Consider the following 19,009-nt stretch of genomic DNA (forward strand, 5'->3'; position numbering starts at 1 on the left):
GGTCGAATTTGGGGTATTGTGGACACAATTAGACGGTATTGGCCTCCGGGAGCTATCCCAGAGTGCTCCATTGTGACCACTCTGGACAGCACTCTCAACTCAGATGCACTGGCCAGGTAGACAGGAAAAGGCCCGCAAACTTTTGAATTTCAGTTTCCTGTTTGGACAGCATGGCAAGCTGCAGGTGACCATGCAGAGCTCATCAGCAGAGGTGACCATGATGGAGTCCCAGAATCGCAAAAGAGCTCCAGCATGGACTGAACCGGAGGTACGGGATCTGATCGCTGTATGGGGAGAGGAATCCGTGCTATCAGAACTCCGTTCCAGTTTTCAAAACGCCAAAACGTTTGTCAAAATCTTGCAGGGCATGAAGGACAGAGGCCATAACAGGGACCCGAAGCAGTGCCACATGAAACTTAAGGAGCTGAGGCACGACTACCAGAAAACCAGAGAGGCGAACGGCCGCTCTGGGTCAGAGCCCCAAACATGCCGCTTCTATGATGAGCTGCATGCCATTTTAGGGGGTTCAGCCACCACTACCCCAGCCGTGTTGTTTGACTCCTTCAATGGAGATGGAGGCAACACGGAAGCAGGTTTTGGGGACGAGGAAGATGATGAAGATGATGAGGTTGTAGATAGCTCACAGCAAGCAATTGAAGAAACCGGTTTTCCCGACAGCCAGGATCTGTTTCTTACCCTGGAGCTGGAGCCAATACCCCCCAAACCCTCCGAAGGCTGCCTCCCGGACCTGGCAGGTGGAGAAGGGACCTCCGGTGAGTGTACCTTTTAAATACTATACGTGGTTTAAAAGCAAGCATGTGTAATGATTAATTTGCCCTGGCATTCGCGGCTCTCCTGGATGTACTCCCAAAGCCTTTGCAAAAGGTTTCTGGGGAGGGCAGCCTTATTGCGTCCTCCATGGTAGGACACTTAACCACTCCAGGCCAGTAGCACGTACTCAGGAATCATTGTACAACAAAGCATTGCAGTGTATGTTTGCTGGCATTCAAACAACATCCGTTCTTTATCTCTCTGTGTTATCCTCAGGAGAGTGATATTATTCATGGTCACCTGGTTGAAATAGGGTGCTTTTCTTCAGGGGACATTCAGAGGCACCCATTCCTGCTGGGCTGTTTGCCTGTGGCTGAACAGAAATGTTCCCCGCTGTTAGCCACGGGGAGGAGGGCGGGGCTAGCCACACGGTGGGGGGAGGCAAAATGCGACCTTGTAACAAAAGCACATATGCTATGTATGTAATGCTAACAGCAAGGTTTACCGTGAAAGAGTGTACCCATTGTTCTATAAAATGTGTCTTTTTAAATACCACTGTCCCTTTTTTTTTCTCCATCAGCTGCATGTGTTTCAATGCTCACAGGATCTTTTCCTTCCCAGAGGCTAGTGAAGATTAGAAAGAGAAAAAAACACACTTGTGATTAAATGTTCTCTGAGCTCATGCTGTCCGCCCACACTGACAGAGCACAGATGAATGTGTGGAGGCAGACAATGTCAGAGTGCAGAAAAGCACAAAATGACCGGGAGGAGAGGTGGTGGGCTGAAGAGAGTAAGTGGTGGGCTGAAGCTCAAATATGGTGGCAGCGTGATGAGAGGAGGCAGGATTCAATGCTGAGGCTGCTGGAGGATCAAACCAGTATGCTCCAGTGTATGGTTGAGCTGGAGCACAGACTGCCGCTACAGCCCCTGTGTAACCAACTGCCCTCCTCCCCAAGTTCCATAGCCTCCTCACCCAGATGGCCAAGAACGCAGTGGGGGGGCCTCCGGCCAATCAGCCACTCCACCCCAGAGGATTGCCCAAAAAACAGAAGGCTGGCATTCAATAAGTTTTAAAGTTGTAAACTTTTAAAGTGCTATGTGGCATTGTTCTTCCCTCCTCCACCACCCCTCCTGGGCTACCTTGGTAGTCATCCCTCTGTTTATGTGATGAATGAATAAAGAATGCATGAATGTGAAGCAACAATGACTTTATTGCCTCTGCAAGCGGTGATCGAAGGGAGAAGGGGAGGGTGGTTAGCTTACAGGGAAGTAGAGTGAACCAAGGGGCGGGGGGTTTCATCAAGGAGAAACAAACAGAACTTTAACACCGTAGCCTGTCCAGTCATGAAACTGGTTTTCAAAGCTTCTCTCATGCACACCACGCTCTCCTGTGCTCTTCTAACCGCCCTGGTGTCTGGCTGCACGTAACCAGCTGCCAGGCGATTTGCCTCAACCTCCCACCCTGCCATAAACGTCTCCGCCTTACTCTCACAGATATTGTGGAACACACAGCAAGCAGTAATAACAGTGGGAATATTGGTTTCGCTGAGGTCTAACCGAGTCAGTAAATTGCACCAGCGCGCTTTTAAACGTCCAAATGCACATTCTACCACCATTCTGCACTTGCTCAGCCTGTAGTTGAACAGCTCCTGACTACTGTCCAGGCTGCCTGTGTATGGCTTCATGAGCCATGGCATTAAGGGGTAGGCTGGGTCCCCAAGGATACATATAGGCATTTCAACATCCCCAACGGTTATTTTCTGGTCTGGGAATAAAGTCCCTTCCTGCAGCTTTTGAAACAGACCAGAGTTCCTGAAGATGCGATTGTCATGTACCTTTCCCAACCATCCCACGTTGATGTTGGTGAAACATCTCTTGTGATCTACCAGAGCTTGCAGCACTATTGAAAAGTACCCCTTGCGGTTTATGTACTCGCCGCCTTGGTGCTCCGGTGCCAAGATAGGGATATGGGTTCCGTCTATGGCCCCACTACAGTTAGGGAATCCCATTGCAGCAAAGCCATCCACTATGACCTGCACATTTCCCAGGGTCACTACCCTTGATATCAGCAGATCTTTGATTGCATGGGCTACTTGCATCACAGCAGCCCCACAGTAGATTTGCCCACTCCAAATTGATTCCCAACTGACCGGTAGCTGTCTGGCATTACAAGCTTCCACAGGGCTATTGCCACTCGCTTCTCAGCTGTGAGGGCTGCTCTCATCTTGGTATTCATGCCCTTCAGGGCAGGGGAAAGCAAGTCACAAAGTTCCATGAAAATGCCCTTACGCATGCGAAAGTTTCGCAGCCACTGGGAATCGTCCCAGACCTGCAACACTATGCAGTCCCACCAGTCTATGCTTGTTTCCCAAGCCCAGTATTGACATTCCACCGCATGAACCTGCCCCATTAGCACCATGATGCATGCATTGGCAGAGAAAATGCTTTTAGAGAAGTCTGTGTCCATGTCCTCATCACTCACGTCACCGCGCTGACGTCGCCTACTTGGCCGGTATCGCTTTGCCAGGTTCTGGTGCTGCATATACTGCTGGATAATGCATGTGGTGTTTAATGTGCTCCTAATTGCCAAAGTGAGCTGAGTGGGCTCCATGCTTGCTGTGATATGGCATCAGCACAGAAAAAAGGCGCGGAACGATTGTCTGCCTTTGCTCTGACGGAGGGAGGGGCAACTGACGACATGGCTTACAGGGAATTAAAATCAACAAAGGGGGTGGCTTTACATCAAGGAGTATTTCAGGCAGGACTTCACAGAGGGTTCCAATAAGAAATGGTGCACCTAAATAATTGTTCTTATTGGAACAAGCAGGTTTGTCTGGCCTCTGATTGATACGTGGCTAGATTTACCTCGCTGCACCTTCTCTGTGAGTGACTGCAGTGTGACCTAGAGGAATGAGTCCCCTAGGCGGGGGGGGAAGCAAATGAGTACAAATCAAATCTAGTCTATTTCTTGTCTATTTCTTGTTTTGATCCGCTCCATCTATCTTTTACATCTTTGGCTGGCAGCAGACGGTGCAGGACTGCAAGCCATCTACATCTCATGGCTGCTCGGCAGAAGATGGTGCAATAGGACTGCTAGCCATCCTAATCACCTGCCTGCTCACCAAAAGATGGTTCAATAGGACTTACTGCAGGACTAAAGAGAATGACCTGGTCGAGTCACTCCTAATTTAGTCCCTGCGCCTGTGTATGCCCAGGCGCTCCTGATCGACCTCACAGAGGCGACCAGGAGCACCTCGGACACGACGATGACGGCTACCAGTCCTATTGCACCGTCTGCTGCCACAAGGCAATGGGTTGCTGCTGCTGTGTAGTAATGCAGTACCACGTCTGCCAGCACCCAGAAGACATACGGTGACCGTGAGCTGAGTGGGCTCCATGCTTGCCATGGTATGGCGTCTGCACAGGTAACTCAGGAAAAAAGGCACGAAACGATTGTCTGCCGTTGCTTTCACAGCGGGAGGGAGGGCCTGATTACATGTACCCAGAACCACGCGTGACAATGTTTTTTACCTCATCAGGCACTGGGATCTCAACCCAGAATTCCAATGGGCAGTGGAGACTGCGGGAACTGTGGGATAGCTACCCACAGTGCAACACTCCAGAAGTCGACGCTTGCCTCGGTATGGTGGAAGCATTCCACCGAGTTAATGCATTTAGAGTATTTTCTGTGGACACACACACAATCGAATATATAAAAACGATGTCTAAAAAATCGACTTCTATAAATTCGACCTAATTTCGTAGTGTAGACATACCCTAAGGAGCCACAAGTACTTCTTTTCTTTTAACTGTTAATCAGTAAATCCAACCAAAACTGACTTCTCCAGGGTTTGTTGTTGTTAAACTAATCCAGAGTCGAGAGAACCCCTCACGCAATATATAGTCTGTTATAATTTGTATAAATGATTGGTTATCAATCAATTGGTTGATTATTGACAAATTATTAATGATCAGTTATTAATTATTAATGGTGCCCAAGCTGGGAAGATACACAGTATGATACTATAGGTTTGTGTTTGCTGGTGAATTGCTGCAACTTCTTTATTATCAATCTGACAACACTATACGCCTTTCAACAGCAGCCTCTCTCCAGTAGTTCCATGCTCCAGCTCACAGCTGAAACTCTCTCCTATTGCTTTGGCAGGCAATTGATGGAATACAACCATCAGGCTTTTAATTCCTATCCTAATAATCTGTGCTGTGGGGAAATCCCCAAGGGCAGGACTGGTCTACAGAACTGAATAGGGAAGGATATAATTTCCTACTGCAGGGGCCAGGGCCCTGAGTGAAGCACTGGATGTTTGTGCCAATGTCACAAGCTTTAAAATCCTGTTGCTTTGCTTATCCTGCATCCTTTGAAGGACACAATATTTGACTTATGAAGTGGCAGGAAATGAGAGATTTCATGAATGAACTCTGTTTTGCCAAACTCTGTCAGACTAATTTCTACTTTGTCGAGAAGATTTAAGATGGCTGCATTCTACATCCAGCTGCTCAACATTTGTAAGTACATTCTTCATTGCTGTAGCTGGTTCCATCTGTCTTAAGCGTCATGAAAAGTGAACAAGATTTGTTTGACCTGTAGGCTGCATTTTAAGCAACCTAGTCAGAGATTTATGATGTACATCAATGAGATCAATGTAACATATGTCCCTGCTAGCTGTAGCTTTAACTAAAGATTTACTGGAGTTCTATTTGTGCCTTTTATACGAAGCATCTACTAAAGAAGGCAGGGCTCCCTGAAATCTTTCCACGGGACTTACAGAGCTCATGTGACTCACAGGCAGATCCCACAGTGCACACACCCAAAAGCAACTCAGACTTTGTGCTCTGAAGATACAGTTAGACACAAGCACTGCCAAGAAATAGCTTTCAGCTGCAAAAAGCATTCTGGGTACTAACATGCAAATAAATTGTACAAGAAACCTCACTGGCTGTAATGGAACAAGATATGGCTCTGGGACACTACCATAGCTTGGTCCTAAGTGTTCTGAACAGTGGCCCCTTCTTCCTAATTCAATGGCAGGTGTCAAGACATGCCTTAATGCACAAAACCTGCATATTGAATCTCCAGTATCAAGGTGCTGAAGGTCAAAGCTAACTTTCATCCTAGTGGGCTCAGTTTGGATACTACAGGAGAAACCATAGCAGAGCTCCAGTAGGGTTTTTCTGTGGGATAATTCCTGCCTTAAGGAAGGGCCTGAGGTCTGCAGTGCTTGTCCTGTTTACTAATAAGATTATATAGCACTTTTCATCCTCAAGGTTCACTTCAGGGCACTTCACAAACTCTGCCCAGGAGGGCTGCGGAAATGCAGCCCTATGCAGCACATCAATAGGATTATTTATTGTTTGTATTGCAGATCTACCAAAATGTTAGGCACTCTCCAGACCAGAGCCAGAATCTTCCCAAAGAGCTTAGTGAGATGAAGGGGAAGGGATACAATACATAAATGCTTCATGCATCCGATGAAGTGAGCTGTAGCTCACGAAAGCTTATGCTCAAATAAATTAGTTAGTCTCTAAGGTGCCACAAGTCCTCCTTTTCTTAATACATAAATATAGTGATCTGGAGGGAGGCAGGGACATGTTTTCTTAGCCCCAGGAGTTATTTTAATGTGGTTTTTGAACACAGTGCTCCCAAGGGAGTGAATTAAATGAGGCAAGGGTAGAGGACAGATGGACAAAATAACTTTGTGAAAGTCATTTCAGGCAGACGGTAGCCTGGACTGAGGCACAGCAATTATTATGAAAGGAAAAGCCCAAAGATCTATTGAGATGTGTGTCATAAGCCTGAGGAGTGGATGTGAAATGAGCTCAGGTGGGAGATGGGAGCAGTGGCTGTTCACATTTTATATGCAGGGTAATGGAGAGCCAGGAGCTTCTAACTTTCCCCGTGAACACCCGAGACATTCCTCCACGGCCACGGCATCTAGAACCTCCAGAGGAGATTGTGGAGGAAGAGGAGAGTGGTACTGAGGAAGAGGTGACTCCAACAACCAACATCTCCTCCTCTGCCTACCTAGATGAAGTTGTCATGTCTCCGCCACTGTCCTGGGCCTATAACTTCCGGCTTTTTCAGAACCTAGCAAAACAAGTTGCAGATATCCTTGGAAGAAGTCAAGGACACCCATCACAAGCTCCTTGACATACTACACTCCTCCTCATCCTCTAAAATAGCCATCCCTATTAATGAGGCTCTCTTGGACCCTGCAAAAACAATATGGCAGACCCCAGCATCAGCAGCACCTACTTTTGCTTCTAATGAAGTGGGTTATATCCCACGAAAGCTTGTGCCAAAATACATTTATTAGTCTCTGAGGTGCCACAAGGACTCTCATTGTTTTCACTGGCACCTACTTGCAAGCAAACCAATCATAAAAAAAAAAAATGTCCCTGCTAGGGAGACAGAATTCCTCTTCTCCCACCCTCCTCCAAACTCTAGTGTCATGGATGCTGTGAACATTTGGGGCCGTCAACGCCAAATGAAGTTCACTCCCTATGACAGATTGGAAACATTTGGACCTATTTGGTCGGAAAGCCTGTTCTTCAGGTATGCTACAGTTTCGAATCACTAAATATCAAACCCTTAACTCTGAAATATGACTCTGTCAACTATTCGAAACTTAGAAACTTTCGTGCTCAGCTTCCCACGTCACAGCATGGACAGTTCAAATCATCCAGGAGGGACAGCTATTAGCCAAGACAGCGCTACAGTCTTCCCTAAATGCAGCTGACACAGTGGCCTGGTCCATCTCCACAGGGATGGTTATGCAATGTGCATGATGGTTACACCTTTGAGGCTTCCCTAAAGAGGTGCAATTGACTGTCGAAGACCTTCCCTTTGAAGGCACCAAGCTTTTGTAGTGAAGCTGGATGCCTCTCTTCATATCCTAAAAGACACTCGGGCTGCTTGCCAGTCTTTGGGATTTATACGCCTGGACAAAAGAGAAAATTTGGTCAGCAGCCCCGACACAAACCACTCACCTCCTATCACCTGACACGGCACTATTGCAAACCTCAGAGGAAGAAATCTAAATTTCCTAGGCAAAAACCATCTGGCCCATCTCCAAGCACCAATTTTGACATATTTGAAGCATCGACAGACCACTCCCCACAACCACTATAGCTGACCATCTCTTCCTATGCATTTGGCTACTGCCTTGCAAAGGTTCGCAGCACCTGGGAATGCATAACGTCAGAACGATGAGTCCTGGAAGTTGTTCACAATGGATATTCCATCCATTTCACCTTCCTATCTCCTCCACTAGGGTTACTGCTTGGGAGTCACACAATGGAGCACCCATGAGGACACTACTTGAAGAAGTAGTAGTTGTTAATTACCTTGTGCAGTAACAATGGTTTTTTAAGATGTTTCCCCCATGGGTGTTCCACAACCCACCCTCCTCCCCTTTACTTCCAAATTCTTGTCAATGACTCTGCAGTAGAGAAGAAACTGAGAGGGGGTTAGCTTGTGTGCTCTGGCTAGCCTAGTGGCAGGGCATGAGGAGAGAGAGCGCATGTGCGGGCATAACAGACACTGCTACCAAAGTTCTCTGATCAGCAGCGAAGAGACGCAAACACACCTACAGTGGAGCACCCATCAAGAGACACATCGCAAAGAACGATTGTTATTTCACAAGGTGAGTAACTTCTTCTCACCTTGGGGTTTGAACACTGCTTTTCTCTATATAACACCTGACACAGGTGACAAGCATTATAAGAAGACAAACGCATGGAGCAGTTCTCTAGAGGAGCTTTTGCTAACAGGCTTCCCTGCTATGACAGTTGGAGAACCACCCATGTAATTCAGTGAATCCTGCCACTGCCAAGGCTGGTTGTGTCCCCAGACACAGTCTCTCCAGCCCTTCTGTAATCAGCAGAATAGAGAGGGGTGTGTGGGGGGGTGGGAGAGGCTGCTGTCCAGTGGTGTTGGTTGGGTCTTATACAAGTCAGCTATTGTGTTATACAAAATCCAGCAGAGCCAGAACTGAAATGAGGCTGCATAAATGTCAGGCCCCGTCCTAATACCTCTCTCCAGTGAATGCCCCTTACATCCTTAGTGTGCTGGGCAGAGATTAGAGTGTGTGCTGGGTGAGTGAAAGCAGAGGCCTGCAAGGCAAAGCAATTGCCTGCTGTAAGAAATTGCTCTGTTTTCTAATATGCATTAGGTCAGGCTCCCATGTCCCCCACCTTTTCATCAGTTCTCCTCAGCTCTCTCCCATCCCCACCACTTCTGGTAGTCTGCTCCCCTCAGGTGATTCCTCTTGGGGGTGATTCATATCATTATTATCTCTCTTTTCTATTACTGATCTGTTACTATATTAACACATTAGGAGATACAATGTGTATGAAAGACTGTGCAAATTAGTGTGGCGTAGTGCTGGTTCATCCATCCCTCCGCTTAGAGAGACAATCCTATAGAATTCCTAATTTCCCAGACTGGTCTTTCACTATCTGTCTGTTTTCCCCTTTTTGCCCCATCACTTAGTACCCAAGAAGGATGGAATCTCTGAAGGAAAATAACTCATTGCTCACAGGTTATTTGCAAAACATAGAGGATTTATTAATCTCCAAACAGCATGGAATGTAGAGTTAAGAGTCAGCTTCACAATTCTTTATTCTCCTCATGTTAAAACAAGCAAATCTATGTACATGTTTCAAGGACAGTTATTAACATCTTTATAAATTAAGCAGCTAGGATTAGGAAAGAGTTTGTCCTCCCACCCCACCACCCCAGGTTACACACAGTATTTCCAGAAGCACTCAGAGAGGTTCCCACGTTTTTTATTCTGTTTCCTGTCCTTGGCCAGCAGGCGGCTCAGCAAAGCAATTCGAGGGTGACTTCCATAGAAAGCCTAAAATCAAGCAACGTCATGCCGGTTAGTGTGGGGGAAATCAGATTAATTCTCTGAAAAATGCTTACAATGAGATGCAGTCCCTCTGCGATCTCTGACCGGGCCCTGTGGCCCCATATTCTGACTCGTCAGAGAGACAGCCAGCCCAATATGCGTCTGTGATCCAAAATGCTAATCAAATTCTCTGCCTTAATCTTTAAAGGATCAATATATGGTAAATATTAATGATTTTGTATTATCAATTAGCCCATTATCATTGTGCTAATGTTGTACACATTGCTGTGGGAAAAGTGACATACCTGGAATCCTTATTGAATCTCACCGATATCCATATACACTCTTTAGCCAGGCCTGTGGAGGCTGGAACTAACCTTTTATTTAGAAGGCAGCGTTTCAGAAGAGGGCTGGAATTTTAAAATTATACTGAAATGCTCTCATTTTCTGCCAAATCTGTGTTACTACAGCCTTGAAAATATTTTTTAAATTATGCAAATTAGCAGATTTCTGTCATCTTCCAACATCCTTTTTCTGCTCCAGAAAGATGGGTCATACTTTGATCTAAACTATTTTTAAGTTAAATGGATCTTTAAAGGGTCTTTTATTAGCCATTTCTCCTTAATCTAAAATGTGGGTTTCCAGTTTCTTATTTTGACAATAGCTAGTCATTCACTTACCTCTTTCACATTTTCCCTTGGATTGTAGCTGCTGGGACTGAGACCTGGAAAAACAAGTGTGAAATGCTTCTTAATTTAGAAATGGAGAGACTACCCATGTCACTTCTGATTGCCAAAATATAATCCACAGAGGTAAAACGGAAGTTAGGAATCAAATACCAACTGTCCCTTCTGATGTAGGGTCAGTCCTTGTCATAGCACATTATTCCTGAGGGGTCTATGGTAGTGGTGCTGCAGCCCTTTACTTAATCTTACTTCTAAGGACCCTCTCTCCCGCATAAGTCATTGTATCATGCATTTATGGCTGTGGATTCTGCATTTTCTGAAAATGCTGGTGCAGTTCAACAAATTGACATTTGCAAGGCCCAGTTAACCAGTCCCAGACCAAGTCCCTGTCTTGCCTAGAGGAGTTCCTTGCCCCCTAGTCATCATCAGCTACTCAACAGCAGTATGAAGTTCAACAGACTTTTTTTCAGACTCTCACTAACTTAGAGGGCTGCAACTTCCTTTCACTGTTAATGAGTCCTTAATGGGATTGTACCTGATGGTTCTTTGATTCTTCCATCCCTCCCCCAACTTAACATGTTCCTGCTGGTGGAGTTTGGGTTCTCTGCAGACAGTGAACTTCAGCTGCTTTGACAATGTGCACGCTCAAGGCAGATTCATATTGCAAGATGTTTCTTATTTTTTGCTGCTCAAAGCAGCTGAATTTTCAGAAGGGACCCTTGGCATTTTGTACCTTGGAACATCTCTATGTGTAAACTGGGTGGGAGAGCTTTACCTGCTTTGCTGGGACTGTCCTCAGTTTGTGCCCCCAGGAGCCTTGGCAGAGTCTGAAGCAGAGAAGCTCTCCCCAAGCTGTCCAATCGCTCCACATTTAATCTTGTATTTTCATCTGCTGTTGGTAGAAGAAGACATTTAAAGAAGACATCAGAGTCTGTATGGGATGACACCTGCCTCAGGACCCTGTTTCCTTTTGGGTAACATCCATTTAGTCAGATGGCTCCTGAACAGGCCTCTGGGCCCCGTGTTCTGAAGACGTCAGAAGGCACCAGTAGTTAATCACTGACCTTTGTTTAATAAATGTGAAAGAGGTGGTGATTGCCTCTTTGGGTACCTGAGTCACCTTCCTGATGTTACATCTATACAGTCACTCTGTTCTCACTGCTCTAACCGATCCACCCAATTTAGCACAGTAGGTCACCCATTGGTTTGGGGCCCTGGGTACCTATAGCCCCAAGGACAGAAACTACTGCTGTTCAGCGTGTCTGCAATGCCAAAAGAAACACAATGTGAAAGTGGCAGTCTTCCAAATGATTAAATGGAGCAGCATGTCGCTCACTGCTCAGATGAACTGGACAGGCTACCAGAACAAGATCCGACTGTCTGAAAGGAAAGAAAGGTGGGATTTCTAGAACTTTGTGATATAATTTCAGGAGAACCTACATGAATACAGGGTCTTTTAGCACCCTGAAATAGCTGGCTGATTTAGAGACAATATAATGGATCATAGGTATCACTTATCTGCTTTTGATTTCCCCACAATCCCCTTATTTTAATTAAATGAAATTTAAAACATTTTAATCAAAACAACATATCCGGGGGGAAGATTTTTAAAAAATCCTTGGCCATAAGTGAATACTGTAGTTTGCCTAGTAACTGTGCAGAGGGACAGTTGCAGAGGACACTGGGAAGTTTCAGAAAAGTGTCTTTGCATAAGACAAGCTGCTACCTCCATGTGCAATACACTGAGACATTTCACACAGTTATTCCAATATACTTTGCCTCTCCCTAGCAATGCTGACATACACCTTTGGTTTGAGATAAAAATATATAATTGAATATAGACTCCTGATTTTGTTTTTTGTTCTCTAGAGGGCGCTTTTTTATTAGTAGAGAAGATTTAATAAGCTTAATGCATGCCTCCAAACAAATGCAGTTGATATTAATGGTTACTGCCAGCTCGTCCATCTCATCATACGGTGAATGATGTCTGGATTGAATGACAGCTGGCTGTAAAGTGTCTGCAATTACACAGTAGAAGGTTTGGAAAGACACTTGTTTAAATTTTGAACTTACTAATATTTAGAAAAACACTTTGGTGTCTATCAGACTTTGTAAATGAATATAGCAGCAGTGTCTCCAAAAAAGAACATGAATTACTTAAGTAGAGGGCAGGTAGGCACGGTACCTTCTTCGTGCACAGCTTTCTGACCTGCAGCACTCCCTGATCTTCCAGTCCTGAGTCCTGGTTCAGAGTTCTGCTCAGACACTTCAATCATGACTATATGATACCCTCTGTATTCCACTTTTGGACCCCTATATCGTTTTTCCTCTAGCATCATGAAGAAACATCTGCTTTTTGCCACAGCTGAAGAGCACAGATGAGAAAAGGTCCTTTCTGAAATAATTTCTCGGTTACTCATCCGGCATTACTGCCCAGTGCCCTACTAAGCAGTAAAAGCAAAAAAGTCTTACCTGAGAGCTGATAGGACACCTCACTGGAGTCGATAATAGGGAGAGACAAGAGAGGACATGAGAGGCTGATAATAAAGAGACAGCAGAATACCAGCGTATGCATTGTTGCTGCGTGAATATAATTCGTCTTTGTTGACCCCGTCGCACAGAACCGCTATTTGACTGGTGCTTCTCCTCCCAATTTCACCTATTATATAGCCACTCATGACCTCATAAATAGCATCATCCACAAAAAAAAAATCCAATGAATTTATTGCCCATTGATTCTAAATGGAAACCACTTTGCATTGATGTCATTTTTCAAGGTAACAGTTTATAGCCAATAAATTTACTGTCTCATTGCGTGGTGTACAAAGTGGATATTATATCAAACCAGGCACAGTAAAGTTTATAAATCTGGCATAAAAAATAACTTCCAGTTATAAATCATGAGTTAACGAAAGGGTCAGACGTTGGTTGAAATGACCAGGGCAGTGAGATGGCTGATTTATGAGCCTTAGCAAGCTTGACGCAGAGCATCTGATATGAAATGTTTTTTTTTTCCTTTTGTGAGTTGGATGGATGAGTTGTCATGTTGTGTTGGGGGTTCTCGTGCCAGGAGAGTGAGACGAGAGGAGATTAAAACTTCCATCCAGTTGTTTAATTTGCAAAGAAAAGCTGAGCTGAGTTCAAGATGCTGGTGTTTTTCACATAGATTTCATGGCTGTTTATTTTTTCCATTTGCAAAGGCCTTTTCCAATATTGCCCTAGAGAATTGCCTTGGCAGCAGGAGTATGACTTTGATCTTCCTTTACGGTTAGGTGGAGACTCGCTCAATACATGTAAACTAGTTTGGGAAGTGTTAAATTTCGGTCTTTTAGTAGCCTGTGAGCAGCACTGACCTCCTTTCTAGCTTACCTATCACCTGTTCCCCTCCTCTAAAGAAATTTACTTGATCTTGTATTAGATAATGTGCTAATCTCTAGCTGGCTAGCTTTTTTCTTTTTAAAGCTAACATTGTGGGTACCATGCAAAACAAGTGCCTCATGACTTTATTCTTGGTGTTCCTGCATCCATTCATCTACCTTGTCTCATGTCACCTCTCGTGCAATCACACCTGTCTTTTCCTTCTAGATTATGAACTCCTCTGGGAAGGGGCCAGGTGTTCATTCAAGCATCTCACACACACCCGTATACAGATGTTAATATCATAAACTGACATATTTATGCTGTGAACCTTTGGTTTGGGTGAGGTTGAGAACATGAGCTTACATTCAGGTCTACAAAAATGGCCATCCCAGTTCAGGCACACTGTCCCTGAACTTAGTTTTCCTGCCTTCCAACTCTTGGGAAAAACAAAGTGAGATCTGATCAGTTGATACTGGGACTTTCTGTTTCCTTTTGACTTTACTAATGAGGTTGATCTTTCATACTGTAAATTCTTTAGCTTCTGGAGTTATCTGAAAATTATCTGTAACTGGAATTCACCAGATGACAAAATAAAAAAAACAGATCAATCACATCTGCATCAGCTTGAGATACAGGTCATCTGTCCAAGATGCAAAGACATATTGAGCAGCACAGAGATCATATTGGAAGGCAAACATATTAAGGAAGTATAAGCATTCATTTACCTCTGCAGCACTGTACTAGCTAACAGTGACCTCATGAAGTGAGCTGTAGCTCACGAAAGCTCATGCTCAAATAAATTGGTTAGTCTCTAAGGTGCCACAAGTACTCCTTTTCGTCTCAAGAAAAGTGACATCGTAGATTGGAAAGCCATCCACACCATGCTCTAAAATCAACAATGTATGGAAATCAAAGATATACAGTACCAAAACAAAACTCTGAATGTTCAACTCAGGTGTTATCTCACTCAATGCTAAGTTATGGTGGCAAGAACTGGAGATCTATGTTAGATAGCTAACTAGACGCCTTTTAAAATAAGTATCTAAGAAAAATTCTGTACAGTGGATGGACAGACTTCATCACCAACAAAGAGATCTGATAAATCACTAACCAGCAGTTCATTTCCCCTACAATTAGAAGAAAGCATTGGACAGATTTGGCGCATGCACCACCGGATGCCAACATACAGACTCCCACATGAAGCTGTCAAGTGAAAACCAACTGGTATGAGGAAACATGGGCACCCAAGAGAAACCTTAAGAAGAACCCTTTGCAGGGAGGGCAGAAGAGTTGATCTCAACACCATAGAGCAGATGGAAACAGCAGCTAATGGCAGAGATGGATGGAAGAGAGTTTCCATCCTGTGCACCAACACTGGCATGAGAAGGATGGGGACATTCCATGTAATGCATGTCTTACATACCTTGAGCTACATCTGTATTAGTGTGTGAATAGGTGCATATAGGGGCCATATATCAGTTTTTAAAACATCAGTTGTAGGTGCCTCAACTGTGTGACCCATTTCCTACTTCCTGGACTTGTCTTTGCTTGGGGGCGTGAGTGAGATAGAAAAGAGTTCTACAAAACTAAATTAACAAATTCATGTACCCTTCTTCCCCTCCACAGGGAATGCAAGTGGCTGAAGGAACTCTTCCCTCCATCTGTGACTCATGCATCTTTTTATTCCAAGATTGCAAACAGCAATTAGGTCTGATTTTTGCTGCATGACCTCATTGTTTAAGATAGCGCTGAATGCTCAGTACAAACACTTCTCCTTCAGTGAGCTATCAATGACAATGGCATCATCAACATTCACTCAGCACATCCTCCAAGGAAAGCTAATGAAGGAAGCACTCTACATAAGCAATTTTTGTCCTTTGTCTTTCCACCAGGAAGAGTGCAGCCTCTTACAGCAATCATGAAGTGCGTCATGTAGAAATCAGGCATCTTGCCCATACCTTATTGCTTTCTACTCAGGTCTTGCATTTGTCACCTATAAACTCTCCTTTGCTGGGGTGCCAAAGGCATTCAAGAACAGGGTGCACATCATCATTCAAAGCAAGGAACCAACTCCTCTATTGAGGATACAAAAACCCAAGCATGTAGATGGCAAAAATGGATGTGAAATGTCAGTTTGAAAATTTGGGGGGTTCTTTGTAGGAGAGTTTTTAAGATTTTCCAAAACCATTATTCAAAACGAAAATATTCTCTGAATCCTTACTGTGTTGGTAGATTTTGCTTCCCGTGGTAATACTTGCCTGTGAGATAAGGCAATTTCAACCCAGTTTAATTATTGAACTTCTTGTGGAATAACAAGGAAGAGTAACCACATTACTGTACTTTCAATTTTTAATAATAATCTTTACTAACCAGGAGGAATCATTGTAAACAAGTTATCTTATACTGTTGATCAGGCTGGATTGCAAACTATAAATTACTAAGGAGGTGTGGAATCTCTGTCATTGGAGATTTTAAAGAGCAAGTTAGACAAACACCTGTCAGGAATGGTCTAGGTAATATTTAGTCCTGCCTCAGTGTAGGGGACTGGACTAGATGACTTATCGAGGTCCCTTCCAATCCTAAATTTCTAGGATTATTAAATCCTTCTATAGGTTGCTGATCTGGGGTGGTCACTTGTTCAAGTCACGCACACTAAGTTGTATTTCCAGTCAGTTATATTTCTATCCATATACTGTATCCATATAATGTTGTAAACCTGAGCATACAACAGGAAGTAGTAAAGGAACTGGGATACTGAAAATTGGCTGTTGGGAGACTTACAAGATCAAACAAAAACCTAACTATAACATGGACACGTCTGTTAACTTTCCTTTTTCTTAGCTGCTTGTTAGCCCATTGTATGGGCAGTAACAGTGGTATGGTATGTGTCTTGTGTATAACCAAATAGTATTTCTGTTCTTTGAGTCTGAGAGAAAAGCTGTAAGAGATGAAAATAGGCTTTTCTTTGTGTGCATGCATATGAGTGACTGAACGTGTGTTTATGTGAGTGAAGATGGCAGGGAATTAAACGCTTCTGCAGACTTTTTTTTTTTTTTTTTTTTCAGATAAGTGGGAAACAGTCCCTGGGACCTGGGCTAGTACTGGATCCCAGCTGCCAAAACACTGCTCCTTTGTAGGGCAATTTCTTCCTTTTCTGAGAATATCCTCTTGGAAGCAAGCCCTGCTGGGCTGGCACACGGTATTCTGGGTTTATTCTCTCCAAGTGGAGCCTTACAAACTGGCCCTTATTTTCCTTGTCCACCCAACACTAGAGAGTTAACAACTAAAACCTTCACATGTTCAACATGAAGGACAGCAAATCTGGCATGACTGGAGCTTGGAAATGTTACACATCAGCCACCTATGGGATTCAGATTCCATATTATGTATCTACTGGAGTACAGTTTTCAGACTCAGAATGAGGCTATTTTTGTCCCACGGGAATTAAACTTGTTCCACACAAAATATCATGGAGCCAACTGGGAAATTATAGTTTATTTTTTTCAGAGTAACAGCCGTGTTAGTCTGTATTCGCAAAAAGAAAAGGAGTACTTGTGGCACCTTAGTTAGTCTCTAAGGTGCCACAAGTACTCCTTTTCTTTTAGTTTATTTTTTGAAAAGTAAAATGGGGAAATGATACCATTGGCAGAAGGAATAACCAAAGGGAATCCCCTTCATTCCCCAAGTGCCCCCAAATAATCTGCTTTAACCCAAGTGAGAAAGTATGGCCTGAGGAAAGAGTCTACTGAACCAAAAGACCAACAGCAAATGCCCCAGCAGCAAAAAAGTAAATGGTTAGAGTTACTCACAGGAAACTAAGAAAAACATAATATCTTACTGAAGTAACTTCTCTTGCCTACACATGGGTCTCTATAGCTGAAAAAACATGGACAATTCCTAAGAATTTTCCTTTCTGTCATGTTACTCATCATGTTCTCTGTTGAATGACTGCTGCAATTATAGCATTTTCATCACAGCCATATCTGAATACCAGAAGAATTTAGAGCAGTTTAGTCATCTGTTTCTGCAGATGGATGGGTTTTGTACCAGGTGCCTTTGTCTATATGCAAAAAGAAAAGGAGTACTTGTGGCACCTTAGAGACTAACCAATTTATTAGAGCATAAGCTTTCGTGAGCTACAGCTCACTTCCTCAGATGCATATCGTGGAAACTGCAGCAGGCTTTATATATACACAGAGAATATGAAACAATACCTATTCCCACCCCACTGTCCTGCTGGTAATAGCTTATCTAAAGTGATTTCCAGCACAAATCCAGGTTTTCTCACCCTCCACCCCCCCCCACAAATTCACTCTCCTGCTGGTGATAGCCCATCCAAAGTGACAACTCTTTACACAATGTGCATGACAATCAAGCTGGGCTATTTCCTGCACAAATCCAGGTTCTCACATCCCCCCCAATTTGTGCAGGAAATAGCCCAGCTTGATTGTCATGCACATTGTGTAAAGAGTTGTCACTTTGGATGGGCTATCACCAGCAGGAGAGTGAATTTGTGTGTGGGGGTGGAGGGTGAGAAAACCTGGATTTGTGCTGGAAATCACTTTAGATAAGCTATTACCAGCAGGACAGTGGGGTGGGAATAGGTATTGTTTCATATTCTCTGTGTATATATAAAGCCTGCTGCAGTTTCCACGATATGCATCTGAGGAAGTGAGCTGTAGCTCACGAAAGCTTATGCTCTAATAAATTGGTTAGTCTCTAAGGTGCCACAAGTCCTCCTTTTCTTGAAGCTCAGCAGTTTCTCTTTGAAGTCTGGTCCTGAAGGTTTTTTGCTGCAGGATGGCTACCTTTAAACTTGCTATTGTGTGTCCAGGGAGATTGAAGTGTTCTCCTACAGGTTTTTGTATATTGCCATTCCTAATATCTGATTTGTGTCCATTTATCCTTTTACGTAGACACTGTCCAGTTTGGCCGATGTACACAGCAGAGGGGCATTGCTGTCACATGATGGCGTATATTACATTATATTATGCAAGGTAACCATTTCCCCTTGTTTTTTCCTACCCCCCCCTCAGACGTTCTTGTTAAACCCTGGATTTGTGCTGGAAATGGCCCACCTTGATTATCATGCACATTGTAAGGAGAGTGATCACTTTAGATAAGCTATTACCAGCAGGAGAGAGGGTGGGGGGAGAGAAAACCTTTTGTAGTGGTAAACACCCATTTTTTCATGCTTTGTGTGTATAAAAAGATCTTCTATACTTTCCACAGTATGCATCCGATGAAGTGAGCTGTAGCTCACGAAAGCTTATGCTCAAATAAATTGGTTAGTCTCTAAGGTGCCACAAGTACTCCTTTTCT

The 19,009-nt window shown here is 43.9% G+C and overlaps 1 protein-coding gene across 1 annotated transcript; it reads right to left on the bottom strand.

Annotated features, from left to right (window-relative positions):
- Positions 1–9,399: 9,399 nt before the first annotated feature.
- Positions 9,400–17,233, bottom strand: UTS2 (urotensin 2). Its single transcript, XM_073316791.2, has 4 exons — positions 12,800–17,233; positions 11,103–11,219; positions 10,322–10,365; positions 9,400–9,647 (listed from the first exon to the last, which is right to left on the bottom strand). Exons 1-4 carry the CDS (start codon positions 12,900–12,902, stop codon positions 9,531–9,533), a joined length of 381 nt encoding a protein of 126 aa, XP_073172892.1. The 5' UTR covers positions 12,903–17,233; the 3' UTR covers positions 9,400–9,530.
- Positions 17,234–19,009: the final 1,776 nt, after the last annotated feature.

This window comes from Lepidochelys kempii, chromosome 18, assembly GCF_965140285.1.
Source record: "Lepidochelys kempii isolate rLepKem1 chromosome 18, rLepKem1.hap1, whole genome shotgun sequence".
NCBI lineage: Eukaryota > Metazoa > Chordata > Testudines > Cheloniidae > Lepidochelys > Lepidochelys kempii.